General features: G+C 36.7%; 1 protein-coding gene across 7 annotated transcripts in view; it reads right to left on the reverse strand.

The window, feature by feature from the left end:
• Senp6 (SUMO specific peptidase 6) overlaps positions 1-23,801 on the reverse strand; it is a 106,300-nt gene that overhangs the window by 22,909 nt on the left and 59,590 nt on the right. For 6 of the 7 annotated variants that reach the window (XM_070010572.1, XM_070010570.1, XM_070010571.1 and 3 more), the window contains 8 exons: positions 20,252-20,481; positions 11,166-11,336; positions 7,162-7,195; positions 6,657-6,851; positions 5,629-5,855; positions 3,711-3,820; positions 3,491-3,607; positions 524-643 (listed from right to left, as the gene is read on the reverse strand). In XM_070010572.1, the coding sequence (XP_069866673.1) occupies positions 524-643; positions 3,491-3,607; positions 3,711-3,820; positions 5,629-5,855; positions 6,657-6,851; positions 7,162-7,195; positions 11,166-11,336; positions 20,252-20,481 (1,204 nt within the window). Of the gene's footprint in view, positions 1-523; positions 644-3,486; positions 3,608-3,710; positions 3,821-5,628; positions 5,856-6,656; positions 6,852-7,161; positions 7,196-11,165; positions 11,337-20,251; positions 20,482-23,801 lie in introns of those variants that run through there. The other variant, XM_070010577.1, reaches the window with a different exon arrangement.

Raw genomic sequence — 23,801 nt, forward strand, 5'->3', positions numbered from 1 at the left:
GTGGTGAAAAACAAAAAAAATATATAAACAAAAAAGCTATACCTTAAAGCTAGAACAAGATGACCTTAAGATGAACCTGTAAAGAATAGAAATGAACCCTCCTGGCTGCATTTAATTAAAATAGTAAGCAAGTGAATTACAAAGGTTAGTACTTTGTATTTCAAATACCACTGCAATCCATAAATTCAACTGAGGACAGAAAATATCTGGGAGGAAAGACTGCACTTGTACTGAACATGTAGATCACAATACCCGGTGAAGAACACAGAACAAATACTTGATATGACAGTTACACTGTTCAATAGGTAACCTGGAAATAACAGTATATGGAGGACATATAAGCAAAATATTCCAACATTTTATATATAGGACTTCTCAAAGGTGAGGGGAATCTAGGACCAATTCTCCTTGGAAGGATAACTATAAAGTATACTTAAGTATACTTTAAGTTATTAAGTAGGTAAGTATAAATATTCAATTCAAGTGACTTATGTTTGTTAAGTATTTTCAGAGTTTGACTTACGACAGATTACTTGTTTCATGATTTCTCCTCTCTCTCTGATTAAGGCGTTTGTAGAAAAAAGAACTGAATATATGAATTCGGTCAGCTTCTTCTTTCTTCAGTTTTTCAAGCACCAAGTATCTATTTTAAGCAAAAATAATTTCAGTATGATAGATGTAACAATTAATTTTGTTGTTTTTTAATTTTTGTGCTCAAGTCAAACTCAAGGTCTTGGGAATGCTAATTGCCACATACACAATGTACTACTGAGCTACATCACTACATCCTCAGCTAAAAGCTCAGGTAAAGTTTAATTAAGCAGTGAACAAATATTTATTTGGCTATAAGCAATCGTATCTATCCTTTAAAGATGAGTAAGTCATTAGTTAAGTTTGCCTCATATTCTAGATGTGATAATCACTAGATTAGTTTCAGGTAATGATAAACTTGAGGCTTGGACTCTGTCCCTGAGCTTTTTTTGCTCAAGGTAAGTGCTGTATCACTTTGAGACCCTTTGGTTTTCTGGTAGTTCATTGGAGATAAGAGTCTCGGGGACTTTCCTGCCCAGGATGGCTTGGAACCTCAATCCTCACTCAACTTCCTCAGTTGCTGGGATTACAGGTATGAGATACCAGTGCCCAGAAGATCTCATGACTTAAAATAAGAACATACTCCAAGTCAGAGAAGTAACTATGTATCTACATAAAAATCTTCAGGATTAAAAAAATTTTTTTAAGGAATGCTCATAGCATTATAATTAAAAATAATCAACCATGAATGATAGACATGCTCATTAGTAGTTGGAAAAATAAAATGTACAATGGGTTATTATATATCAACAAAGAGAAATTAAGTGTTAATATATACAATAACACAGAAGAATCCTGAAAACATTATGCTAAATGAAAGAAGCCAGCCCCAAATAACACCATTTTTATAAGTCATCCAGAAAGTGCAAATCCATAGAGACCTAGGCTCAGGAGTAAGGTTGGTAAGAAATGTAAAATGAGGGCTATTACCCACCAGAGTAATGAAAATTTTCTAATATTAATTGCAATGACAGTTATACAATTTCTGAATGTATTAGAAGCTCACTAAACTGTTGACTTTAAGTTGGGGATTCTATCTTAAGCTACTGTCTGTGTATGATTTATTTCACTTTAAACAATTCCTTGAACTATATATATCCTATCCATGGATCTATTTCTATATCAAATGCAATGGCCTTTACTTTGCAAAGGTAAATTATAATAAACTTAATTGTCTGTTATAAAGTTTCTTATAGAAGGCATACAAACAAGCTTATGACCAACTTCATTCTATCACAAGGATATTCTAAAAGTCGAATGAAAAACAAAAATGCTTTTGTTTGGCCACCTTCAGAGTGTATTCTTTTCTCTTTTTCTTTTTTGTCGGTTGTGGGGCTTGACCTCTGGGCCTGGGTGCTGTCCCTCAACTCTTCAGCTCAAGGTGAGTGCTCTACCACTTGAGCCACAGCACCACTTCCGGTTTTCTGAGTGGTTTATTGAAGATAAGATTCTCCCAGACTTTCCTTGCTTGGGTTGACTTTGAACCACGATCCTCAAATCTCAGCCTGCCCAGTAGCTAGGATTATAGATGTAAACCACTAGTGCCCGGCTCAGAGCATATTCTTTCTTGAGACCTGTTACTTCTTTTTGAGCCAAGACTAGGACTTACACTCGGTATTTGACATTCTTGTTCATTGGGTGACACTCCAAGCCAAGACTCCAACCCTGAGACCTGTTACTTAAAACATTTGCTAATACCAAAGCTCAGTTTATAATGAAAACTATGTTACTTGAAACACCACTTGCATTAAGCCAACTCTGATTCCTACAAAAGGCATCAGCTCACTGGATGATGTGAATGAATTGTTGATTTCTTCAAAAATGTAACTAACATAAGGGGAACCACACTGGCCAGAACTATAACATTTTCTTTTAAGAACAGAATTGAAACTGGACATAATGGTTCCTGCCTATAATCCTATCTAATCAGAAGGCTGAGATCTAGAAGAACATGATTAGAGGCCAATCCTCAAAGTAGATCCACCTTACTGTAAAATGTGATAGTATTTCTTTCTCTCTGTAAGAATATTCCATTATATGTATGTACCATATTTTGTTTATTCATTATCTATTGATGGATAGTAGAGTGGTTTCCATTTCAAAGTCTTTTGAATAGTTACCTAGAGTAAGGTTGCTGGATCTTGGGGCAGTTCTGCTTTTGCACTTAGTTCCCTGATCGTCTATCCTCCTTAATATCTGTTTAATCAAATAGAGTCCTGTTGGCTCTATTTCTAATTCATGCTCTTGCAAGACCTCTCAGTGTTACTTCTTAACTCCAAATGAAGCATCTTAACAAACCTTCTTACATCATCTCTCTTCCAGACTTCCACAATGCACATGCCTATCAAGGTGGCCTTAAGAAAAATTAGCCATGATAGCATTTCTCTTTACAACTTTTTTCACACCAAATAGTTGTGTAAAATCATTAGTAGGCTCTAAAGTCAAATGAATGGGTGTCAACTGCCAGAATAAAAATGTTTTGCTTTGACAAACACTGAAATGAAATAGAAAACATTAGCACTAGGCATATTGATGCTAAGTCCACTTTTGTTTCATACACATGCGCATGTATATTGCAAACCAGTAAGCACACAATAAGTCTTAATTTAGGGAGATTTTGTATATATGCTGGAAATTTTCTCTACCACTTATCAGATATTATTTCATTTAATCCTCACAGCCACTTTAGAAATTATTCTCATTTTAAAAAATGTGAAGACAGAATATGGAGCACTTGCCTTCCATACATAAGGCTCTGGGTTCAATACAGAAACACAGAAGAGATAGACTAAACATGGTCAAAAAAGCAATAAAGGGAACTAAATGAAGCACTTTTGATTTTAGAATAAAAACAGATATAAAATAACAATGTTAAAAAGTTGTAAAATATTAAACTTACTTCAAATAAAAGTCTATAATAACATCATTTAAAAATTCTCCTTCACTTAGACAGTGCAGGTCTTCATTAGTAACAGAGATGCCCCCCTTAGCTGGAGGTGGTGGGTATACTATCAATCTGTAGTAAAATAAAATAAAAGCAAGCTTTAGGTATATATAACTGAAATGTAAGGAAACAGAAAAGAAATCTAAAGCACTGCAAATGAAGAAGAGTTTCTCACTTTTCTATAGGTCCAATGAAGATGGTATGGTTCTCTCCAGTTTCATCCTCATCATCAAAAAACTGAAATTCCTGCTTGTTTCTAGCTTGCACTTTAGATTCAAAGGACACCTAAGTAAAGGAAGTTAAATAATCAATTCACCAAGTTAAATCAGGAAATTTTTCTATAAAAACAGCAAGCACAACTCAGAAAACTTTTCAAGTAAGAGATTAAAAATATAAATCTTGAAAAGTACGCAAGATGCTGAACAGTTAAAGCAAGAAAAAGGCAGGACTTGGAGGTATCTTCTATTTACATTGCAGCTTCTAGACTATGATAGTCCCCCAATGTATGTAAGTAATGGTTTTCCAGTGCTTTATCCTTGCAACATAGAATTAGATTATGTGGTTGCCTAAGTTCAATGACGAGCAATCTGTGGGATGTGGGGCAGAGGCTCAGGAGCACAGTGCCATAAGATGCAGCCCTCCACAGAGCTAAATGAAGCATGGGGTCTTAGAGGGAAGAGATTTCCAATGAAATTTGAATTCATTCCAGTTGTCTTATGGCTTGTACAGCTCTTTCCTTCCACAGCAGAGACAACTTTGAAAAGGATATCTGAAAAACTTGTGTGAGGCCTTGTTCAACTATTAAGACTGTGCCTTAGGGCTGGAGGTGTAACTAACTGGAACAGCATTTGCTTAGCATCCTTGAGGACCTGGGTTTGAATCACAGAAGTGTAAAAAAAAAAAAAAAAAAAAAAAAAAGTTGGCCAGGTATTGGTGGCTCATGCCTATAATCCTAGCTACTCAGGAGGCTGATATGAGGATCCAAGTTCAAAACCAGCCCAGGTAAGGAAAGTCCATGAGACTCTTATCTCCAATTAACCACCAAAAATCTGGAAGTGGCACTGTGGCTCAAGTGGTAAAGTGCTCACCTTGAGCTGAAGAGCTGAGGGACAGCGCCCAGGCCGAGTTTAAACCCCACAATAAAAAAAAAAAAAAGTTTCAGCTGGGTGTGATGATGCCAGTTAGAACTACAAAAACAAAGAACTATCTTGGAAAAAACAACAAAATATTGTGCTTCAGACTGTCATATTTCCAAGTATATAGGCCCAGGCTGAGAGAATTATTCCTGACAAATTCAATCAGCAACACTGTAACACTGTAACTGTAGAAGTGTTATAGTAGTACAGTGATACCATACTTGTTTCATTCATTTCACTTCAGCATTATCTAACTGACTTATGTCAGTTCTGTATAATCTGAGATACACTTTTGACCATTAAGGTCAAATAGTATACATTCCTTACTTCCCCAATTTTCAACTATGTATGTAAAGGTAACATATAAATGTATGATACTGCAGACAAGAGACCAAAACTCCTTCAAACCTAAGACACGAGGTAACAATCTATTTGAATGTAGTATTGTGTATACATGTATAGCAGAGGAAATCAGATGGAACAGAAGCAAAAGGCTGAAAAGAACTTAAAGCGATTCTGTAACTGGAACTTAAAGCGATTCTGAGATCTATATTAAGTACCATGATATAAAAAAAAAACCTTATCCATTATTAATGCTTTGATGTAAGAATACATCATATGAACAAAAATTCCAAACAGAATTTAAAAATCCAACAGCATACTAACTGGAGGCATGGCTCAAGAGACAGAGCACCTGCCATGAGTGAGAACTCAAGGCCCTAAGGTCAAGCTCTGGCACCTGCACAGACATTAAACAAACAAAACAAACACAGAAGTGTACAGTATTATAATAAAACATTTTCTTAAATTACCCATTTATTGGAGCTGGGGTTGAAATTCAGTGGGAGGGTGCTTTTAGAGCATTTGTGAGGCCCTGGGTTTGATCCCCAGTACCACAAAACCAAATAAATAAGATTAACCATTTAAAATTATTTTGAAAAACTTAAATATAATTACAGTTTTAACTTTGTTTTCTTTTTGTGTACAACTTCCTTTGATACTTTCTTCATAGCTTCTTGTACAGGCAACAAGTCTGCTATTGGCTTCTTCAAAAGGAATTTTTGCAAAAAAATTGGAAACATTATTCTTCAAACCAATGTCATTAATGATACTTTCAAATACCATGTTTGCATGAGGATCAAGAGCATTCTGAAAAATTAAAATTATGTATTGTTCTTCCAAACCTAAAAAAAAAAACAAATATGACTGTAAGGCCAAAGGAACAAGTTAATATATAATTTTAACAAGTTAATAGGTAACTCTCTAGAAAATATAAAGGTGAAATTGTCAAGTGACCGCTACCATTCACTCATTATTAAGCTGAAACAGTAAATCCTACTGAAATGTGCTAACAGTTGTGCCTTGTTATTCATGTTAAAGGTGGAGGGAAAGAAACTAGACAACAGTCTCTTCATTATATTGGATGAAGACTATGAACTTGTAAACTTTCTACCTCAAGGATTTTCAGATATATATGGTAAATATAAACTTAACATTGATATCAAGTCATATTCACTTTACTTGGATTAGGGAGTATTACAGATGCAGATGATCTGGATTTTAGCCCACTTTGAAAAGGTTTCAAATGGACAAGTTTATCTTAGCCATTTTTTTTGTTGGGGGAGTCCGGTCATGGGGCCTGAACTCTAGGCTTGGGCGCTGTCCCTCAGCTCTTCAGCTCAAGGCTAGTGCTCTATCACTTGAGCCACAGCGCCACTTCCGGCTTTTTTCTTTTTGCTTATGTGGTGCTGAGGAATCGAACCCAGGGCCTCATGCATGCAAGGCAAGCGCTCTACCACTGAGCCACCTTCCCAGCCCCCTTCAGCCTATTTTTGTAGGGCCTTTCCTCATCTGAACAGTATTACAAGAAATATTTCAATGCCTTCTTTCAAAGTACACAAATCTATAGACATCAACTGTCTTGTACTCACTCTTTGCTATTCAGTAGTTTGTGACTCTGGTTAGAAGTTGTTTAACACACTTACTTGTTAGCTTACTGATTCCTTTACAGTCATTCCAAACTTTATCCTCCTTACTCATTTGCAGTTGCATGCTCAACTTGTGATAAACTGCTGGTGTTGCCTGAAGAAACACAACTGGTAATTTCCTAACATTACACCATTCACATTTAGTTAGATCAGAGGTATTTAAAATAATCTCTATAGGATCACTCTCTGGTCCTGGAGGAAAACAAAAGGGAAAGACATCAACTGTTAAGATAGACAAATCATGAACGAAAAGTTTAACATTAAGCATATATCTAATAATGCTGTCAGTATGTTAAAGGAGATTCTACATTATTTTACAAATAAAAACAGGCTCTAATAAGATTTGTTGCAGTATGAAATTGCATCAAGATTTATGTCCTTTGTTAAATATATATTATATGAATGACTATGTTAGTAACAAATAAGATTTAATCTTTTATTCCTATGGAATACTTCAGTATAAATAAAATCCTAATGAGTAAACAGATGTTAAACAGCTTACCATCTAGATGTATCTTGATAAGATTTAAAGAAAACTAAAAAAGAAAAATAAAATAAATTAGTACTGATCATAAACTTAAGAAGATTTTGCTACACATATCTTAAATGACAAGGGGCAGAAAAGTTGAGCTATTGACTGTTTCAAGTTTAGACAAAATACTTGCAAAAAAAAACAAGCAAACAACAAAAAAAAAAACTTTTAGCAAGAGAGGCTTCACCTTTTTTGTGAGTTCACAAAACTTTCCCTAATTGCTAGTTTAGAGAAGCTGGGGACTGGTGGCTCACAACCGTAATTTTAGCTATTCAGGAGGCTTGAGATAGTGTTTAGAAGCCAGCCAAAGTAGAAAAAAGCCTGCTAGATTCCATCTTCAAAATAACCAGCAAAAAGCCTGGCTGGAAGTGTGACTTTAAATGGTTGAGTTCCAGCTGAGCAAGCAAGACAAGCAGGCTCAAGTCCCTGAGTTTACACTATAGTACAGGAAGCAACAAGTTTTGGTTTTATATGTCTTCAATAGACAAACAAGAAAGGGAATCTATTTTGGCATATGTTATGTGGCTAATACTAAAACATTATTTCAAAAACAGTATTTGCATTTAAATGAAATTGGCATTTCTTTTTTTTTCCAGTCGTGGGGCCTGAACTCTGGGCCTGGGCGCTATCCCTCAGCTCTTCAGCTCAAGGCTAGCACTCTACCACTTGAACCACAGCGCTACTTCCAGCTTTTTTCTTATGTGGTGCTGAGGAATTGAACCCAGGGCCTCAGGCATGCAAGGCAAGCGCTCTACCACTGAGCTACCTTCCCAGCCCTGAAATTTTCATTTCTATATAGTGCTCTTATCAGAATGAATTTAAGGTTAAATAACCTAATATTAAATAAATATGGAATTTGCTAAACCATCTGCTTCTTAGGTAATTCATGACTTTCCAGATAAATCATCACTATAAAATGTAACCTTTAGGAAAGCCCCATGCTATAAAGTTAATACTATACAGCAAATACTTTGCAGCTAATATATTTCACTTACCAAAAGTGTATCAGTACATTTTAATACTATGTGAGTATACAATGTTAATTCTACTTCTCCATAGCATTCTAAGCTAACTCATAACTTGATGAAAAAAAATTCATCCAAATTTTAGTATAGTTCATAGTAGGTTTTTTTTTATTTTGTTTTTGGTGCTAGTACGAGCTCTTGAACTCAGGGCCTGGGCACTGCTGTTCCTTAGCTTTTTTTGTTTAAGGCTGGCACTCTACCATTTGAGCTATATTTCCACTTCACTTGATATCTTTAAGAATAATAATGCAGCTGGGCACTGATGGCTTACACCTGTAATCCTAACTACTCAGAGGCTGAGATCTGAGGATCACAGTCTGAAGCCAGCCAGGGCAGGAAAGTCTGTGAGATTCTTTTTTTTTTTTTTTTTGAGTCCGGTCGTGGGGCCTGAACTCTGGGCCTGGGCCCTGTCCCTCAGCTCTTCAGCTCAAGGCTAGCGCTCTACCACTTGAGCCACAGCGCCACTTCCGGCTTTTTTCATTTTGCTTATGTGGTGCTGAGGAATCGAACCCAGGGCCTCGAGCATGCAAGGCAAGCACTCTACCACTGAGCCACCTTCCCAGCCCAAGTCTGTGAGATTCTTATCTTCAATTAACTACCAGAAAATTAGAAGTGGCACTGTGGCTCAAAGTCGTAGAGCCAAAGAGTTCAGGGACAGCGCCCAGGCTCTGAGGTCAAGCCCCATGACCAACAAAAAAACAAAACAACATGCAGCATTTTATTAAGTGTCTAAATAACCTGTAAAACCATAATGATTATATGCTGAGTTTTAACAGTATTAAGAGGGAGTCATAAATCCTATAGGGTATTCCTGGATATTTTTGAGGTATAAAAATAAAAACAGGAGGCTAGGAAGGTGGCTCATGCCTCACATGCATGAGGCCCTGGGTTTGATTCCTCAGCACCACATAAGCAGAAAAGGCCAGAAGTGGCAATGTGGCTCAAGTGGTAGAGCACTAGCCTTGAGATGAAGAGCTGAGGGACAGAGGCCAGGCCCAGCGTTCAGGTCCGTGACTGACCAAAAAATAAAAAAATAAAAAAAGTTATAAAAATAATGCGGGATGTGACTCAAGTTCCCAGCCTTGCCAAAATAATGACATTTTTGTTAAATAGTAGAAACCAGAGAAGGTAATATGCACTATGAACCCATGTTAACAAAATGTAAGCTTCACTGAAAAAGATCCAGATTAGAATAATATTGGGTAACGACAGACATCATTTGCTTTTAAAATCTCTGCAGTATTTCTGACATTTCCTAGTTTTCAAATCATGACAAGCTGGAGCCAGTTACTCACAGTTTTAGTCTAAAAAAACCTTTCCCTATTTTTTTTTTGTCAGTCATGGGGTTTGAACCCTGGGCCTAGGTGCTGTCCTTGAGTTCTTCAGCTCAAAGCTAGAGCTCTACCACTTGAGCCATAGCGCCACTTCTGGTTTTCTGGTGGTTAACTGAAGTGTTAAGAACTTTCCTGCTTGGTCTGGCTTTGACCCTTGATCCCCATATCTCAGCCTACTGAGTAGCTAGGATTACAGGCATGAGCCACCAGAACCTGGCCACATTTCATTTTAACCAATAAATATGCAATTTTTTTCTTTTGATCATATATCTTGTTGCTACTTTTTTTTTTAACCAGAAAATAACAATAATAAAACTACATTTTAAGTTTCCTACTGTGAAACCATGTTTTCTTAAAAGATTTTGTTCATACATAACAAAACACAGGGCTTGAAAGAATTCAACATACAGATAACAATATAAAGCAAAACTTAAGGAAATTAAGTACAGCACTGTGTTGTATTGTTTTTTTTGGGGGGGGGGTGAGAAAAGGGTGTTAAGAAGAATTTATTTTGGGTCTGGGAAGGTGGCTTAGTGGTAGAGTGCTTGCCTTGCATGCATGAGGCCCTAGGTTCAATTCAATTCCTCAGCACCACATAAGCAAAAAGAAAAAAGCCGGAAGTGGCGCTGTGGCTCAAGTGGCAGAGCGCTAGCCTTGAGCTGAAGAGCTGAGGGACAGTGCCCAGGCCCAGAGTTCAGGCCCCACGACCGGACCTCCCCCCCCAAAAAAAGAATTTATTTTGGTGTATAAGTTTGAGGGGTTAGTCCATGAAGGAAGGGTTATAATTCACATTACAATGGCTAGAAAGCAGAGGGCTTTATACAAGATTAATTTATGGAAGATTAATTAACCTACCAATGATTAGAACATATTAGAAAGAAGAAATATGATGACAAAGAAGATTACATTAAAGTTTCAAACAAGAAGCAAACACTTGAATGGTGGCAGCAGAATAACAAGTGGTAGAGACTACAGAAGAGACTACAGAAAATCTTGCAGACTAGCTTAACTAGTCTAAATACATAATGCACCTCAGGGGGCACTTATAAATACAATACAAACGCTAGTCCGGGTAGTGGTGGCTCATACCTGTAATCTGAGATCTGGGGATCAAAATTTTAACCAGCCCAGGCAGATTTAATTTAAGCCAGCCTGGGCAGGAAAATCTGTGAGGCTCTTATCTCCACTAAACTACCAAAAAAGCTGGAAGTAGAGCTGAGGCTCAAGTGGTAGAATGCTAGCTATAATGCAGTTCACAACAAACCCAAAGCTTTTGGATTCTTAGTTCTCTCACTACAGTTGCTGAATATATTTTTTTTTTACACACTAAGCAAACATGAGAACAAATACTAACAATACTAACATATGGCAAGATTTTCTAATTTGTTGCGAATCAAATGTAGCTTCCTTTGTAGTAAAGTCAACACAAAATTAATGATACATTTTTATCCACAACTTCAACAGTGAGAAGTTCATATAGGCAGCAATATGAAGTCTTGTAACAGTTATGATATTAACTTTAATAAAAATTGTAAATACCTTACAGAGTACTCTTGGTGACAGAATTTAAAATCTTATATAATTGGTACAGCAAATAGCTTAATAATATACTTACAATTACAGGCTCTATTAGTAGTCTGAAGAGTGTTCCTACTCGTATACTTCGACAGTTTAAAATGACACTTTCAAAGGTGTTTTGGCAGCTTAAAGATACAGGATTGATTAAAGCTTCTTGAGAAATTAATTTTCGACGTTTTAGAGGTGTGCTAACAAGAGAATTGCCAAACTGAAAAGAAAATGTTATAAGTTACTATAAAACAAAGCATAAAGTAAGTAATGTGCACAACAACTTAATACAAGAAACTAAATTGCCAGGTCAGGTGATGGTAGCTCAGACCTATACTGTAGCTGTGTGTGACCTTAGGATAAAGATTTGGGATCAGCCCAGGAAGACAAATCTGAAACACTTTTATCTCCCTCCCAATAACCAAAATCCTCACAAAAAACAACAACAAAAAACAACAACCGCCTCCCCCCCAGAACTAGAGGCATGGCTCAAGTAGTAAAAGCTCAAACTCCAGTACGGGCACATTGAAACAGTATAATAACATACATAAAGTTGATTTTCTTTCAGCAATGTGAGATGAAATATAAATTTATGATTTTTATATAAATCAAGATTTAACCTATTTTATCTAGCTCTAGCTTAGTAGTAATTCAAATTTAAATAATTAAAGCTAGGAATGGTACTCTGAAAATCATTGCCTGGGTTTAAATCACCAATTAAGCCATCCATTAATGATTTTCTTTCATTTTCTTCCCTAAAGATTTCTTTCGTTAGATGATGTAACTACATAAATTTCAGTGTTTTGGTGTAGTTGTACTTAGCTAAAGTCACAAACACCTTTGAACCTTCACAAAGATAGTCATCATTCTAATCTATAGGAACAGCACCCAGGCCAAGGATTCAAGCTCCACAACTGACCAAAAAAAAAAAAAAAAGGAATACTGTACATGTTTATATGCGTTAAATTACTTGGTCAGTTAAATAATTTCATACCTCATATACAAATTACTTACAAAATTACATACCTATAATTTCAAATAAAAACAATTATACTACAGGTTGCACACACTGTATTGGGGTGTTTCAGGTTATTTGTAATACTTGTGTAGATCTTACTGAAAAATCAAAAAATCTGAAATCTAAAACTTCAAGCATGATACTAGAATTTTCAAAAGGTTTGTCAGACTATGGAATTTTTGGGTTTGAAATTTGTAACCAGAAAAACAGGAAAATATGCCCAGAGGGGCACTGGGAAAGCTGGTCAATGGGAACTATTGTCATGGTTAGGAGTTATGAAAGTTAACTTCATTGTCCTTTTGGAGATATTTCTATGATCTATGTCTTAACAAAACACATAAACAGTATGCACAGAAAACCCCGCAAACTCCATTAATAACTACCAGAATAAGAAAATTCAACAAAACTGTAGAATGAGAAATAAACATACAAAAACCTGTAATGTTGCTATATACCAGTAGGAAATTGCTTGTAACAGAAGAGAAAGAAATGGAAGAAAGAACACACACACACACACACACACACACACACACACACACACACACACACACACACACACACACACACACACACACACACACACACACACACACACACACACACACACACACACACACACACACACGAATGGAAAGACCATAGAAGAATCAATACTGTTACTATCCATACTATCTAATGTGATTTATAGATTTAACATAATCTCTATCAAATACTAATGACATTGTTTTTGGAGTCTGAAGTATGAAAATCCTGAAGTTTTTATACGAATCACAAAAACCTAACTAGTTAAAAAAAAAAACCCAAACCTAAACCTAACTAACCAAATTGGTCTTGAATAAAAAGAACAACACAAGGCAGTAAACTGACTCTAAAATATACTAGAAATCTGTAGTAATCAAAATATTTGAATAAATATACATTTGTAGACCAGTGGAACAGAATGGAAAGACCAGTAGTAACCCATGCTGCACACACAGGCAACTGATTTTTGACAGAAATGGATAACCCTTTCCAATAAATGATGCTGGAGAAACTGGATGCATACACACACAAGAATGAAAAAGCTCTCTCACTACACAGAGAATCCAAAGAAATGGATTAATAGGTAAATAATGAATTCTGAAAGTATGAAATTAGCAGGAAGAGAGGGAATATTTTAAGACACTTATCAGAAAAGATATTTTCTAAGACCACAAAAGCACAGTAATAAAGGCACAAACCCCTGAGAAGGTGGCTCAGTGGTAGAGCGCTTACCTTGCATGCATGAGGCCCTGGGTTCGATTCCCCAGCACCACATAAGCAAAAAGAAAAAAAGCCAGAAATGGCGCTGTGGCTCAAGTGGTAGAGCGCTAGCCTTGAACTGAAGAGCTGAGGGACAGCACCCAGGCCCAGAGTTCAGGCCCCACGACTGGATCCTCCTCCTCCCCCCAAAAAAGGCACAAACAGAGAAATGGGACCATATCAAATGAAAACACTACTGCATAACAAAGAAAACCATTAACAAAGGAAAGAAAATATTTTCAAACTATGTATCAGAACAAGGGTTCAATATCTGGAATACATAAAGAAAAATGCAAATAACCCAATTTAAAAACTGGGCAATATATTTAAGAGACACTTCTCAAAAGATGACATTCAAATGCCCAAAAGGTACACAGAAAATAATGTACAACCTTCTTAATCATCAAGAAAATCCAAATCAAAACCAGAGGAGGTATTACCTCACTTCTAGTAAGGATGGTTGCTACCAGAAAGATGTAAATGTAACAAATACTGATAAGAATGTAGAGAAAGAGAAATACTAATATACGCTGTTGGTGAGAACATAAATTACTACAACCATTATAGAAACAGCATTGACTTTATAGTAGAGTTTGAAATTTGGTATTGATATTCCTCCAGCAGCGTTCTTTCCGTTGAGGAGCGTTTTTGCTATTCCAGGTCTTTTATTATTCCATATGAATTTTTGGATTGCCTCTTCTATTTCCTTGAAGAACGAGGTTGCAATTTTGATAGGTATTGCATTGAATTTGTAGATAGCCTTGGGAAGTATTGCCATTTTCACGATGTTAATCTTTCCAATCCAGGAGCATGCGAGTTTTTCCCATTTTCTAAGTTCTGTTTTGATTTCCTTTATCAAGTTTTTAAAGTTTTCATCATAGAGGTCCTTCACTTCTTTGGTTAAGTTAATTCCTAGGTATTTTATTTTTTGTGGGGCTATTACAAATGGAGTTGCTTTCCTAATTTCAGCCACACTTTTCTCATTGTTGGCATACAGAAAAGCCATTGATTTTGGGGGCGTTAATTTTATACCCTGCTACTTTGCCAAAGTTTTGAATCAGCTTGAGTAATTTGGGAGTGGAGTCTATGGGATTCTTTAAATACAAGATCATATCATCTGCAAAGAGGGAGAGTTTTATTTCTTCTTTCCCTATTTGGATCCCCTTTATGTTTGCATCTTGTCCTATTGCTGTAGATTGAAGAGAAGTGGAGAGAGTGGACATCCTTGTCTTTTTCCTGAGTTAAGAGGAAATGGCTTTAGTTTTTCACCATTAAGTATAATGCTGGCTGTAGGTTTGTCATATACAGCCTTTATTGTATTGAAGAATGTTTCATGGATTCCTAATTTTTCCAAAACCTTCATCATAAAGGGGTGTTGGATCTTGTCGAATGCTTTTTCTGCATCTATTGAGATAACCATGTACTGGCACAAGAACAGACCTCAGGACCAATGGAATAGAATTGAAAACCCAGAAATGAACCTACAGACCTATAGTCATCTAATCTTTGATAAGGGAGCTAAAAAAATAGAATGGAATGGTGCTGGCAAAATTGGTTAACTACTTGTAGAAATCTAAAGCTAGATCTTTTTTTTTTTTTTTTTGGGTCCGGTTGTGGGGCCTGAACTCTGGGCCTGGGTGCTGTCCTTCAGCTCTTCAGCTCAAGGCTAGTGCTCTACCACTTGAGCCACAGCGCCACCTCTGGCTTTTTTCTTTTTGCTTATGTGGTGCTGAGGAATCGAGCCCAGGGCCTCAGGCATGCAAGGCAAGCACTCTACCACTAAGCCACTTTCCCAGCCCCATAAAGCTAGATTCTTATATATCACCCTGCACCAGAATCAACTCCAAATGGATCAAAGACCTCAGAGTCAAAGCAAACACTCTGAAAACATTACAGGATGGAATAGGAGAAACCTTGGCGCAGGCTGAAATTTTCCTAATAGAGACCCGGAAACACAACATATCAAAGAAAGGTTGGACAAATGGGACTGCATGAAGTTGCAGAGCTTCTGCATGGCAAAGGATATAGCTAGCAAGATCAACAGAAAGCCCACGGATTGGGAGAAGATCTTCACTAGCCATACAACGAACAAGGGTGTCATAACTAAAATATACTTGGAACTCAAAAAATTAAATCTCCCAACAACAAATCCTCAAAGAAACAACTGCCCAATAAATAAGTGGGCTAAAAAAGACTTACAGAGAAACTTCTCTGAAGAAGAAAGAAGGATGGCCAATAGACACATGAAGAAATGCTCAACCTCCCTAGTCATAAAAGAAATGCAAATCAAAACAACATTGAGATACAACCTTACCCCAGTTAGAATGGCAAAAATCAAGAACTCTAATAACAACAAATGCTGGAGGGGATGTGGACAGAAGGGAACCTTACTTCATTGTTGGTGGGAGTGTAAACTTGTTCAACCACTTTGGAAAGCAGTATGGAGGTTCCTCAAAAGACTCCACATAGAGCTCCCCTATGACTCAGCAATCCCACTTTTGGGCATTTACCCAAATGATCACAAACAAAACCACACTAAAGCTACCAGCACAACTATGTTTACTGCAGCATTATTTACCATAGCTAAGATATGGAACCAACCCAGATGCCCCTCAGTAGATGAATGGATCAAGAAAATGTGGTATATATACACAATGGAATTCTATGCCTCCATCAGAAAGAATGACATTGCCCCATTTGTTAGGAAATGGAAAGACTTGGAAAAAATTATATTAAGTGAAGTAAGCCAAGCCCAAAGAAATATAGGTCCCATAGGTTCCCTTATCTGCAATAACTAGTATATGTATGAGTCAAGCAGAAAAGATCAGATAATGTGATGTTAGGAAAATGAACCCTAAGATATGTATTCAAATGTTTTTTTTTCTTTCATGCATATGTTTCTAACACATTTATATGATTATTTCTTTGTTGCTTTGTATGTCCCTCCCCCACAGTATAACCAACCCCTGCTTTCACTGTATTTGATGTCGGTATAATTTGTGGAGGGGAAGGGGAAAAACAAGTCGTTTAAATAAGGATACAGGTGGACCCCGTTGCAACAATGAGAAATACAAGTTGTCATGTCGAAAACGAACTTTACAACTTTGGTGGGGGGGTAGGGGGAGGACTGGGTGGGGAAGGAGGCTTGGAAGGGATGGGAAGGGGAAACAAAGGAGGAGGCTACAATGCTTGATAAGAAATGTACTCATTATCTTGTCCATGTAATTGTAACCCCTCTGTACAGTTTTTCACAATAAAAAAAAACAGTATTGAAACAATGCTCCTAAGAAACTAAAAATAGCTATCATAAGATCTAGAAATTCTACTATCTAAAAAAAGCCAAAGAATGGGTTGGTGAAGGTGGCTCAGTGGTAGAGTGCTTGCCTTGCATGCATGAGGCCCTGGGTTCGATTCCTCAGCACCACATAAGCAGAAAGAAAAAAGCCGGAAGTGGCGCTGTGGCTCAAGTGGTAGAGTGCTAGCCTTGAGCTGAAGAGCTGAGGGACAGGGCCCAGGCCCAGAGTTCAGGCCCCACGAATAGACCAAAAAAAAAAAAAAGAAAGAAAGAAAAATCTGAAAATTGTGAACATAAAGAAATTATGTTTGAGGAGGCAAGGGCATGTTTAATCTGACTTAAATATTATGCTACATGTGTATAAAATAGCATGATACCCCGTAATTGTTTAATGTAACACATAAAAATACACTAAAATAAAACAACATGCTACGATCATATAGCATCTATTATGTTAATTGCCTTTTCAAGCATACTAACACTTAGGAAAATTTTTCCATATTGTCTATTTTTCTTTTCAGGTCCTGGGGCTTAAACTCAGGACCTTGGCACTGTTCCTAAGCCTCTTTATGCTCAAGATCAGCGATTTACCACTTGAGCCACAGTGCTACTTCCAGCTTTTACTGAGTAGTTTATTGGAGATAAAGAGTCTCATGGACTTTCCTGCCTCTGCTGACATCTGAGGATAGCGGTTCAAAGCAAGCCTGGGCAGGAAAACATGTGAGACTCATCTCCAATTAACTACCAGAAAACCAAAAGTGGCTCTGTTAGCTCAAGAGCTGAGGGACACTGTCCAGGCCCAGAGTTCAAGCCCCACAACCAAAAAAACCCCAGCCTCCTGAAGTAGCCAGGATTACAGACGTAAGCCACCTGTGCCTGGCTTCCATCTTTTTTTAACAGTCTTACTGAAGAGTTCTAAAGGATTTCTTTAAAAAAAAATCTTTGGATTTATTTTTCAAGTGAGATTATTTAACTGACTACTATATGTTAAGGCTGCTCTAGCTGAATCCACAGTACACACCTTCCGATTGAGCACCACTGTAAAGACCACTGAATAGCATATGGTTCAGTTACTAGTCTGAAAACTTACAACTAACAATTCTATATAGGAAAATTTATTATTGACTTAATTGAACTCTTTTATGCTGAGCAACCTTCCCCAGTGGCAAGCTATCCTTAACAAGTGTTTCTACAGTGAATTCCAAGAAAATGTCTATTTCTTCAAACACTAATCAAGATGAGACACTATCATATTTTTAAAAATTTTGGCAATTTAAATAGTTAACACCAAATCTTTTCAATTCATATTCACTATTTCGATTACTAACTTTGTTCAACTTTAGTCATACACTTTACTCACTTTTTAATGCTTTGCTTCTCTTTCTTGATTATTAAGAAATTAAAAATACAAGGGCTGGGGTTAGGGTTCAATGATAAAGCACTTGCCTAGCAAGCACCAAGCCCTGGGTTCGATCCCCAACACTAAGGGAAAAAAAACAAAAACAAAAAACATTAAAAAAAATGTTAAAAATACATAAAAGAGTTGGGTACTGGCGACTCATGCTTATAAGTCTAGCTACTCAGGAAACTGAGATCTGTAGGAATAAGGTTCTGGAGTGGTGGCTCAAGTGGTAGAGTGCCAGCTGAGCAAACGAGCCAAGCGAGCAAGCTCAGCAAGTACAAAGCTGAATTCAAACACCAGTACTGGCAAAATAAACAACTAATTTTAAAAAATAGATAAAAGACTAGCCTATAACTTTGTCATGTAGTTAATTCACTATATTCCCCTACCTCATTTTGCATTTACCAATCTAATACTGCTTATAATATTTTGGTAAAAACATTCATCTCTTAATTTCATAGTTTATTTCTGAGACCACATTTTGAAAGGTATCCTGGGCTTGAACTCAGGGCCTGGGCACTGTCCCTGAGCTTGTACTTTTTTTTTGCTCAAGACCAGCATTTTACCACTTGAGTCACGGTGCCACTTACAGTTTTTTCTGTTTAGGTGATACTGAGGAATCGAACCTGGGGTTTCAGACATGCTAGGCAAGCACTCTACCCCAGGCCACATTCCCAAACCCTTAATGTACAAATTTTACAAAATGTTTTTACCCCTCAAAAAATTGGGAGAAGATGTATGTCTCTTTCAGTATTCTCACTCAACGTGAAGTATATAAAATTCTAAAATTAATTCATTTAACTTTTATTTATTTTCAATGGTCAATGTGTCATCATACCATAACTTCCTTGGCCACATCTATATTAGTGGACAATTATTTTTGTCTGTACTATTTATCAACACACATTATGTTTGTATGCATACTCTTACATGCTAGGAAAGGGGAGGAATTCCACTAAGGACTCTAGGTAATTACTTGATCAAATAACTGATAATTATTCTAGGCAATTAGCTGATTGAATAATTTAATCAATATATGGCACATATTTTAAAAATTAGTATACATTAATTCATACCCTTTCAAAAGCACTTTCTTTTCTATAAGCAAATTGGGAAAATGCATTTGATCTTTGTATTCTTGCCAGTAGTTCTAATTACTTTGTATTAATTGTGTAAGTCTATTTCATTCTTAACTTACACTTCCTTGCTGATCATATAGGACCTTCCTTACTTTGATAAAGTGGGCTGATGAGAATGTTCTTCTTTGTCTATTTGTTTCCTTTAACCTTTATCTTTTTTTCCTGTTATTTTTCTCCTCTAAACTCTTAAAAGCATATAACTGATGACAGACAACATTGACATTTACATTATAATTATTCGTCTTTAGATCTCTTTTATATTTACTATTACATTTTCTGTGAATTGAAATTTTTATCTTGTAAGAAATAAAACAAACAGTAATCTCTCTGTACATCACCTTTATAACAATTAAAAATGGAAATCTTCAAAAGCAAAAAACCCTGCTTTATAGAAAAATACATACAAATTAAAAAATGACTTCTCCTGTCTACTAGATTTCACAAGAAATCTGCTTGTATAGATAGGTGAGCAACCCTTTGGGAAATCTTAACTTTGAGGGTTAGCATTAGGACAAAGTAGAAGACTCCATATAGGATCTGAAATGGTAAGTTCAGAGCCAGATACACTACAAATATTGTTCAAAATTATCTTGAGGATAGCTGTATAATTTATACATCAAACATAAAGAGATTTCCTATGTATATTTTGGTCTCATTTCTACATAGCTGATTAGATTTATATTCAAATTACAAAATTTGAAAAAGAAATCTGAATTCAAAACAGTTCCTGCCTCAAATATTCTGGACAATATTCAACCTGTACTGTCACACTTTGCTGTAAGGCAAAGAATTTGTCACAAGTTTAATTCAAGTCTATTTAATTCAAGCTTATTGTTATAAGTAGTTAACAGTCTTCTTAAATAATTCTATAAGTGGTATTTAAGCTCCAATGGGTAGATAATCCATATTTTTCTCCCCATTGACACTTCCAAATAGGTTTTCAAAAACAATTCATCCAAAAGAGTCTATCAAAAAACATGACAACAAAGGTAAAGAGTACCTGGTCTTTCATTCTTGCTTTTCTTGGCAATGAAACTGTATTTAGCTCTGACTCTGCCGAAATGCTCCTTAGTTCATGCTCTGCTCTGCAGGTATTTGCATTTAGTGCTGCTTCCACTTTTCCAGTGGATGGAGCTGGGGAAGAACATGCCGAGTCAGCAGGTCGTGGGGATATGCTCTCTCTTCTCTTAGTCCTGTCACTGTCATCATCATCATCACTGGACAGAATGACTAATATTATAAAGAAAATTTTACATTAAGATCAGGTTCATAGTAATCTTCTAGTCCATGAAGGTAGGAAATACACCTCCAGCCCTATTTGGCAACTTTTAAAATATATTACAGGAATATGCAATTGGTGCTATAATTGTACAAATTCTATAATCACAACTATTAATGCAGCTTCAGCAACAAGTTACAAAAATTAAATGTTTATCAGCAGGTTTACTTTAGAACTTCAGAAAGTTTCAAGTATGGAAATTATTTACAAGCTGTTTTCAAAATGGCTTTTTCTTTCTTTCTTTCTTTCTTTCTTTTTTTTTTTTTTTGGTTGTGGGTCTTGAACTCTGGACCTGAGCACTGGTCCCTGAGCTCTTCAGCTCAAGGCTAAAGGCTAGTGCACTACCACTTGGGCCACAGCGCCACTTCTGGTTTTCTGGTGGTTCAATGGAAATAGAGTCTCACAGGTGTTACTGCCTGGGCTGGCTTTGAACTGCGATCCTTAGATCTCAGCCTCCCGATTATCTAGGATTACAGGTGTGAGCCACTAGCACCCAGCTTCCAAAATGTATGTATTTTTAATATGAAACCTCCTATTACCATAAAACCACTGGCCAGTGCCAGTGACTCATGCCTGTAAACCTAGTTACTTGGAAGGCTGAGGACAGTGGGTCCAGTCAACTTGGACAGAAAGGTCCATGAGACTATCTCCCCTGAGGGAAGCTAGTCACAGTGATGTGAGCCTATGATCCCTGTAGTAGTGGGAAGCCAAAAAGTAGGCAGTTGTCAACTCAGGCTCATTTCTGACCCTGAAAAATTACTATATGAAGATAAATTACTCCTTCAACATATTACTGAACCTTATTATCTCTAAATAGTAATCTTCCAGAGCCACCCATACAATTCTTGATTGTAATTCCAACTTTCTTATTCTTACTTTTAAACATACACAATCTGACCATTTTACAACTATGCCATAATGTTCTTGTTTTTCTCTCTTTATGCTTCAGGCAGACAAGCTAGTATTTCTCAAATATCATAGGTTTAGTTCTGCTTAGACTGCTTGTCCTTCAACATGCTACTTTGTTATCAAATATTAAATATCATATTGACTGACAATCCAACCTAAAGTAAGCATAAATGTACAGTACTCAATTATATCAGCTGATTAAATATTTGGGTTTTTTGTTTTCAATGTTTATTTTGCAAGAAAGCAGGGATAGATATAGTCTTGTACACTGCAGTATTTCAACCTTGAGAGGGTCTTGAAATATTATGCTGTATGAATGTATAACAGTTCTCATTTTTAATATCCCACACATAAATGACAAGTTAATATTTATTGATTAATGTACATGTCCTAGAGCATCATACCCATTATGCTGCTAGTCTCTTATTATTTTGTTGCCCAGTCTCAGGAGCAAATGCTGACCTTTATTTTTTGCAGAACTAGTTATATGTTGGCTTAATTTCTCTTCTGTTTGCAATGTGAGAAGAGACAAGGGTAACTACTGCACAGTACTGCTGCAAAGAACAAATGATATATTTAAGATGCTTGGCACAATACTGTGTGTGTGTGTGTGTGTGTGTGTTAGAGAGACAGAGAGAGATAGTTGCATGCACTCAACATGTACAACTCATGTACAATTTGTATTGGAAAAACCACATAGACAGCTAGGTACAGCTCAGGCCTTGTAATTCAAGCTACTCAGGAGGCTAAGATCTGAGAATCAATGATTCAAAGCCATCTTGGGCAATTAAGTCCATGAGATTGTATCTTCAATTAACCACCAAAACAGTCAGAAGTGGAGCTATGGTTCCAGTGGTAGAATACTAGCCTTGAGCAAAACAAGCTCAGGAACAGCGTGCAAAAACCTCGAGTTGAAGCCCTAGGACCAGAACCCACCTCTGCCATCAATAAAAAAAAATAAAGAGTTGACTGTACATTAGTTTATTTCATTATTTTTTGTTGCTGTAATTTTTTGGGGGGAGGGGGTTGGTCATGGGGCTTGAACTCAAGGCCTAGGCGCTGTCTCTTGAGCTTTTTCACTCTATCACTCTGAGTCAGTGCCACTTCTGGTTTTCTAGTAATTCATTGGAGAAAAGGATCTCACCAACTTTACTGCCCAGGCTGGCTTTGAACCAAGATCCTCAGATCTCAGCCTCCTGACCAGCTAGGATAACAGGTGTGAACTACTGGTGCCTGGTGCTGTTAACTTTTTATTGGCATACATTTCTGCCACAAGGAGGAATTTCACTGTGACATTTCAATTCACCTATACAATGTATTCCAATCAATCTTGCCCCTGATTTCACCCTCTCCCTATCCTAAAACAATTTCAGTATGTTTAATTTTCTATATTCATATAAGCAATCTACTTCCACCATCCCCATCCTCAACCACCTTTTTGATAACCCAAACCTTCCCACTAGTTCCTACCATAACAGCTCTACTCAGGATCTTTAGTTTCTTATTGAAAGGCTGGCTTAGTGATAATATTCAATAACTGTCTATTAGGTGACTATTATACATACTTTACCAGTAGGAAAGATTCAAATACTGTTAAGGTTTTGGTAATGCATCAATATACTTCTCAAGTGCTTCATATCTACACTTCCTTACAAAATATCATAGCTGGGAACACAAAGTCTGAGTTCTTTTTGAAAAAATAATGTAAAATGCTGTATAGATTGAGATTTTTATATTAAACTGAATTATAATAGGATTTGATTTATATCTCTTATTCCCCCCTTTATTATAACTGGTTTTCAGAAAAATGCTTTGAAACTCTAAACAATGTACCAAGGTAACAAATGAAAACCTTTTTTCCTATCTCTTTGAGAGGTGGGATGTATTATAATAAAGTTTTTTTTAATACATCAGAACATTTCAATGACTAATAGTTTTAACTCTTTTTGCCACTCAAAAATCTCTCATTTGGGGGCTGGGAAGGTGGCTCAGAGGTAGAGCACTTGCCTTGCACGCCTGAGGCCCTGGGCTCGATTCCTCAGCCCCACATAAGCAAAAAGAAAAAAGCCAGAAGTGGCGCTGTGGCTCAAGTGGTAGAGCGCTAGCCTTGAGCTGAAATGCTGAGGGACAGCGCCCAGGCCCAGAGTTCAGGCCCCACGACCAGACCCCGCCCCCCCCCCAAAAATCTCTCATTTGTGGTTAGTGGCAGCTCTTCAACTTAGCTCCTGTATACTTTTGACAAGTTCATAGAGCTTTTCATTTTTTAAAAAATTATTACTTTCTCATATGATGATCTAGTGCTTCAGACTTGGAATAAGACATCTGAGGCTGGGTGCCAGTGGCTCACGCCTGTAATCCCTAG

The sequence above is a fragment of the Dipodomys merriami genome, unplaced genomic scaffold, assembly GCF_024711535.1.
Source record: "Dipodomys merriami isolate MVZ:Mamm:240054 unplaced genomic scaffold, mDipMer1.0.p SCAF_8, whole genome shotgun sequence".
In the NCBI taxonomy this organism is placed as follows: Eukaryota; Metazoa; Chordata; class Mammalia; order Rodentia; family Heteromyidae; genus Dipodomys; species Dipodomys merriami.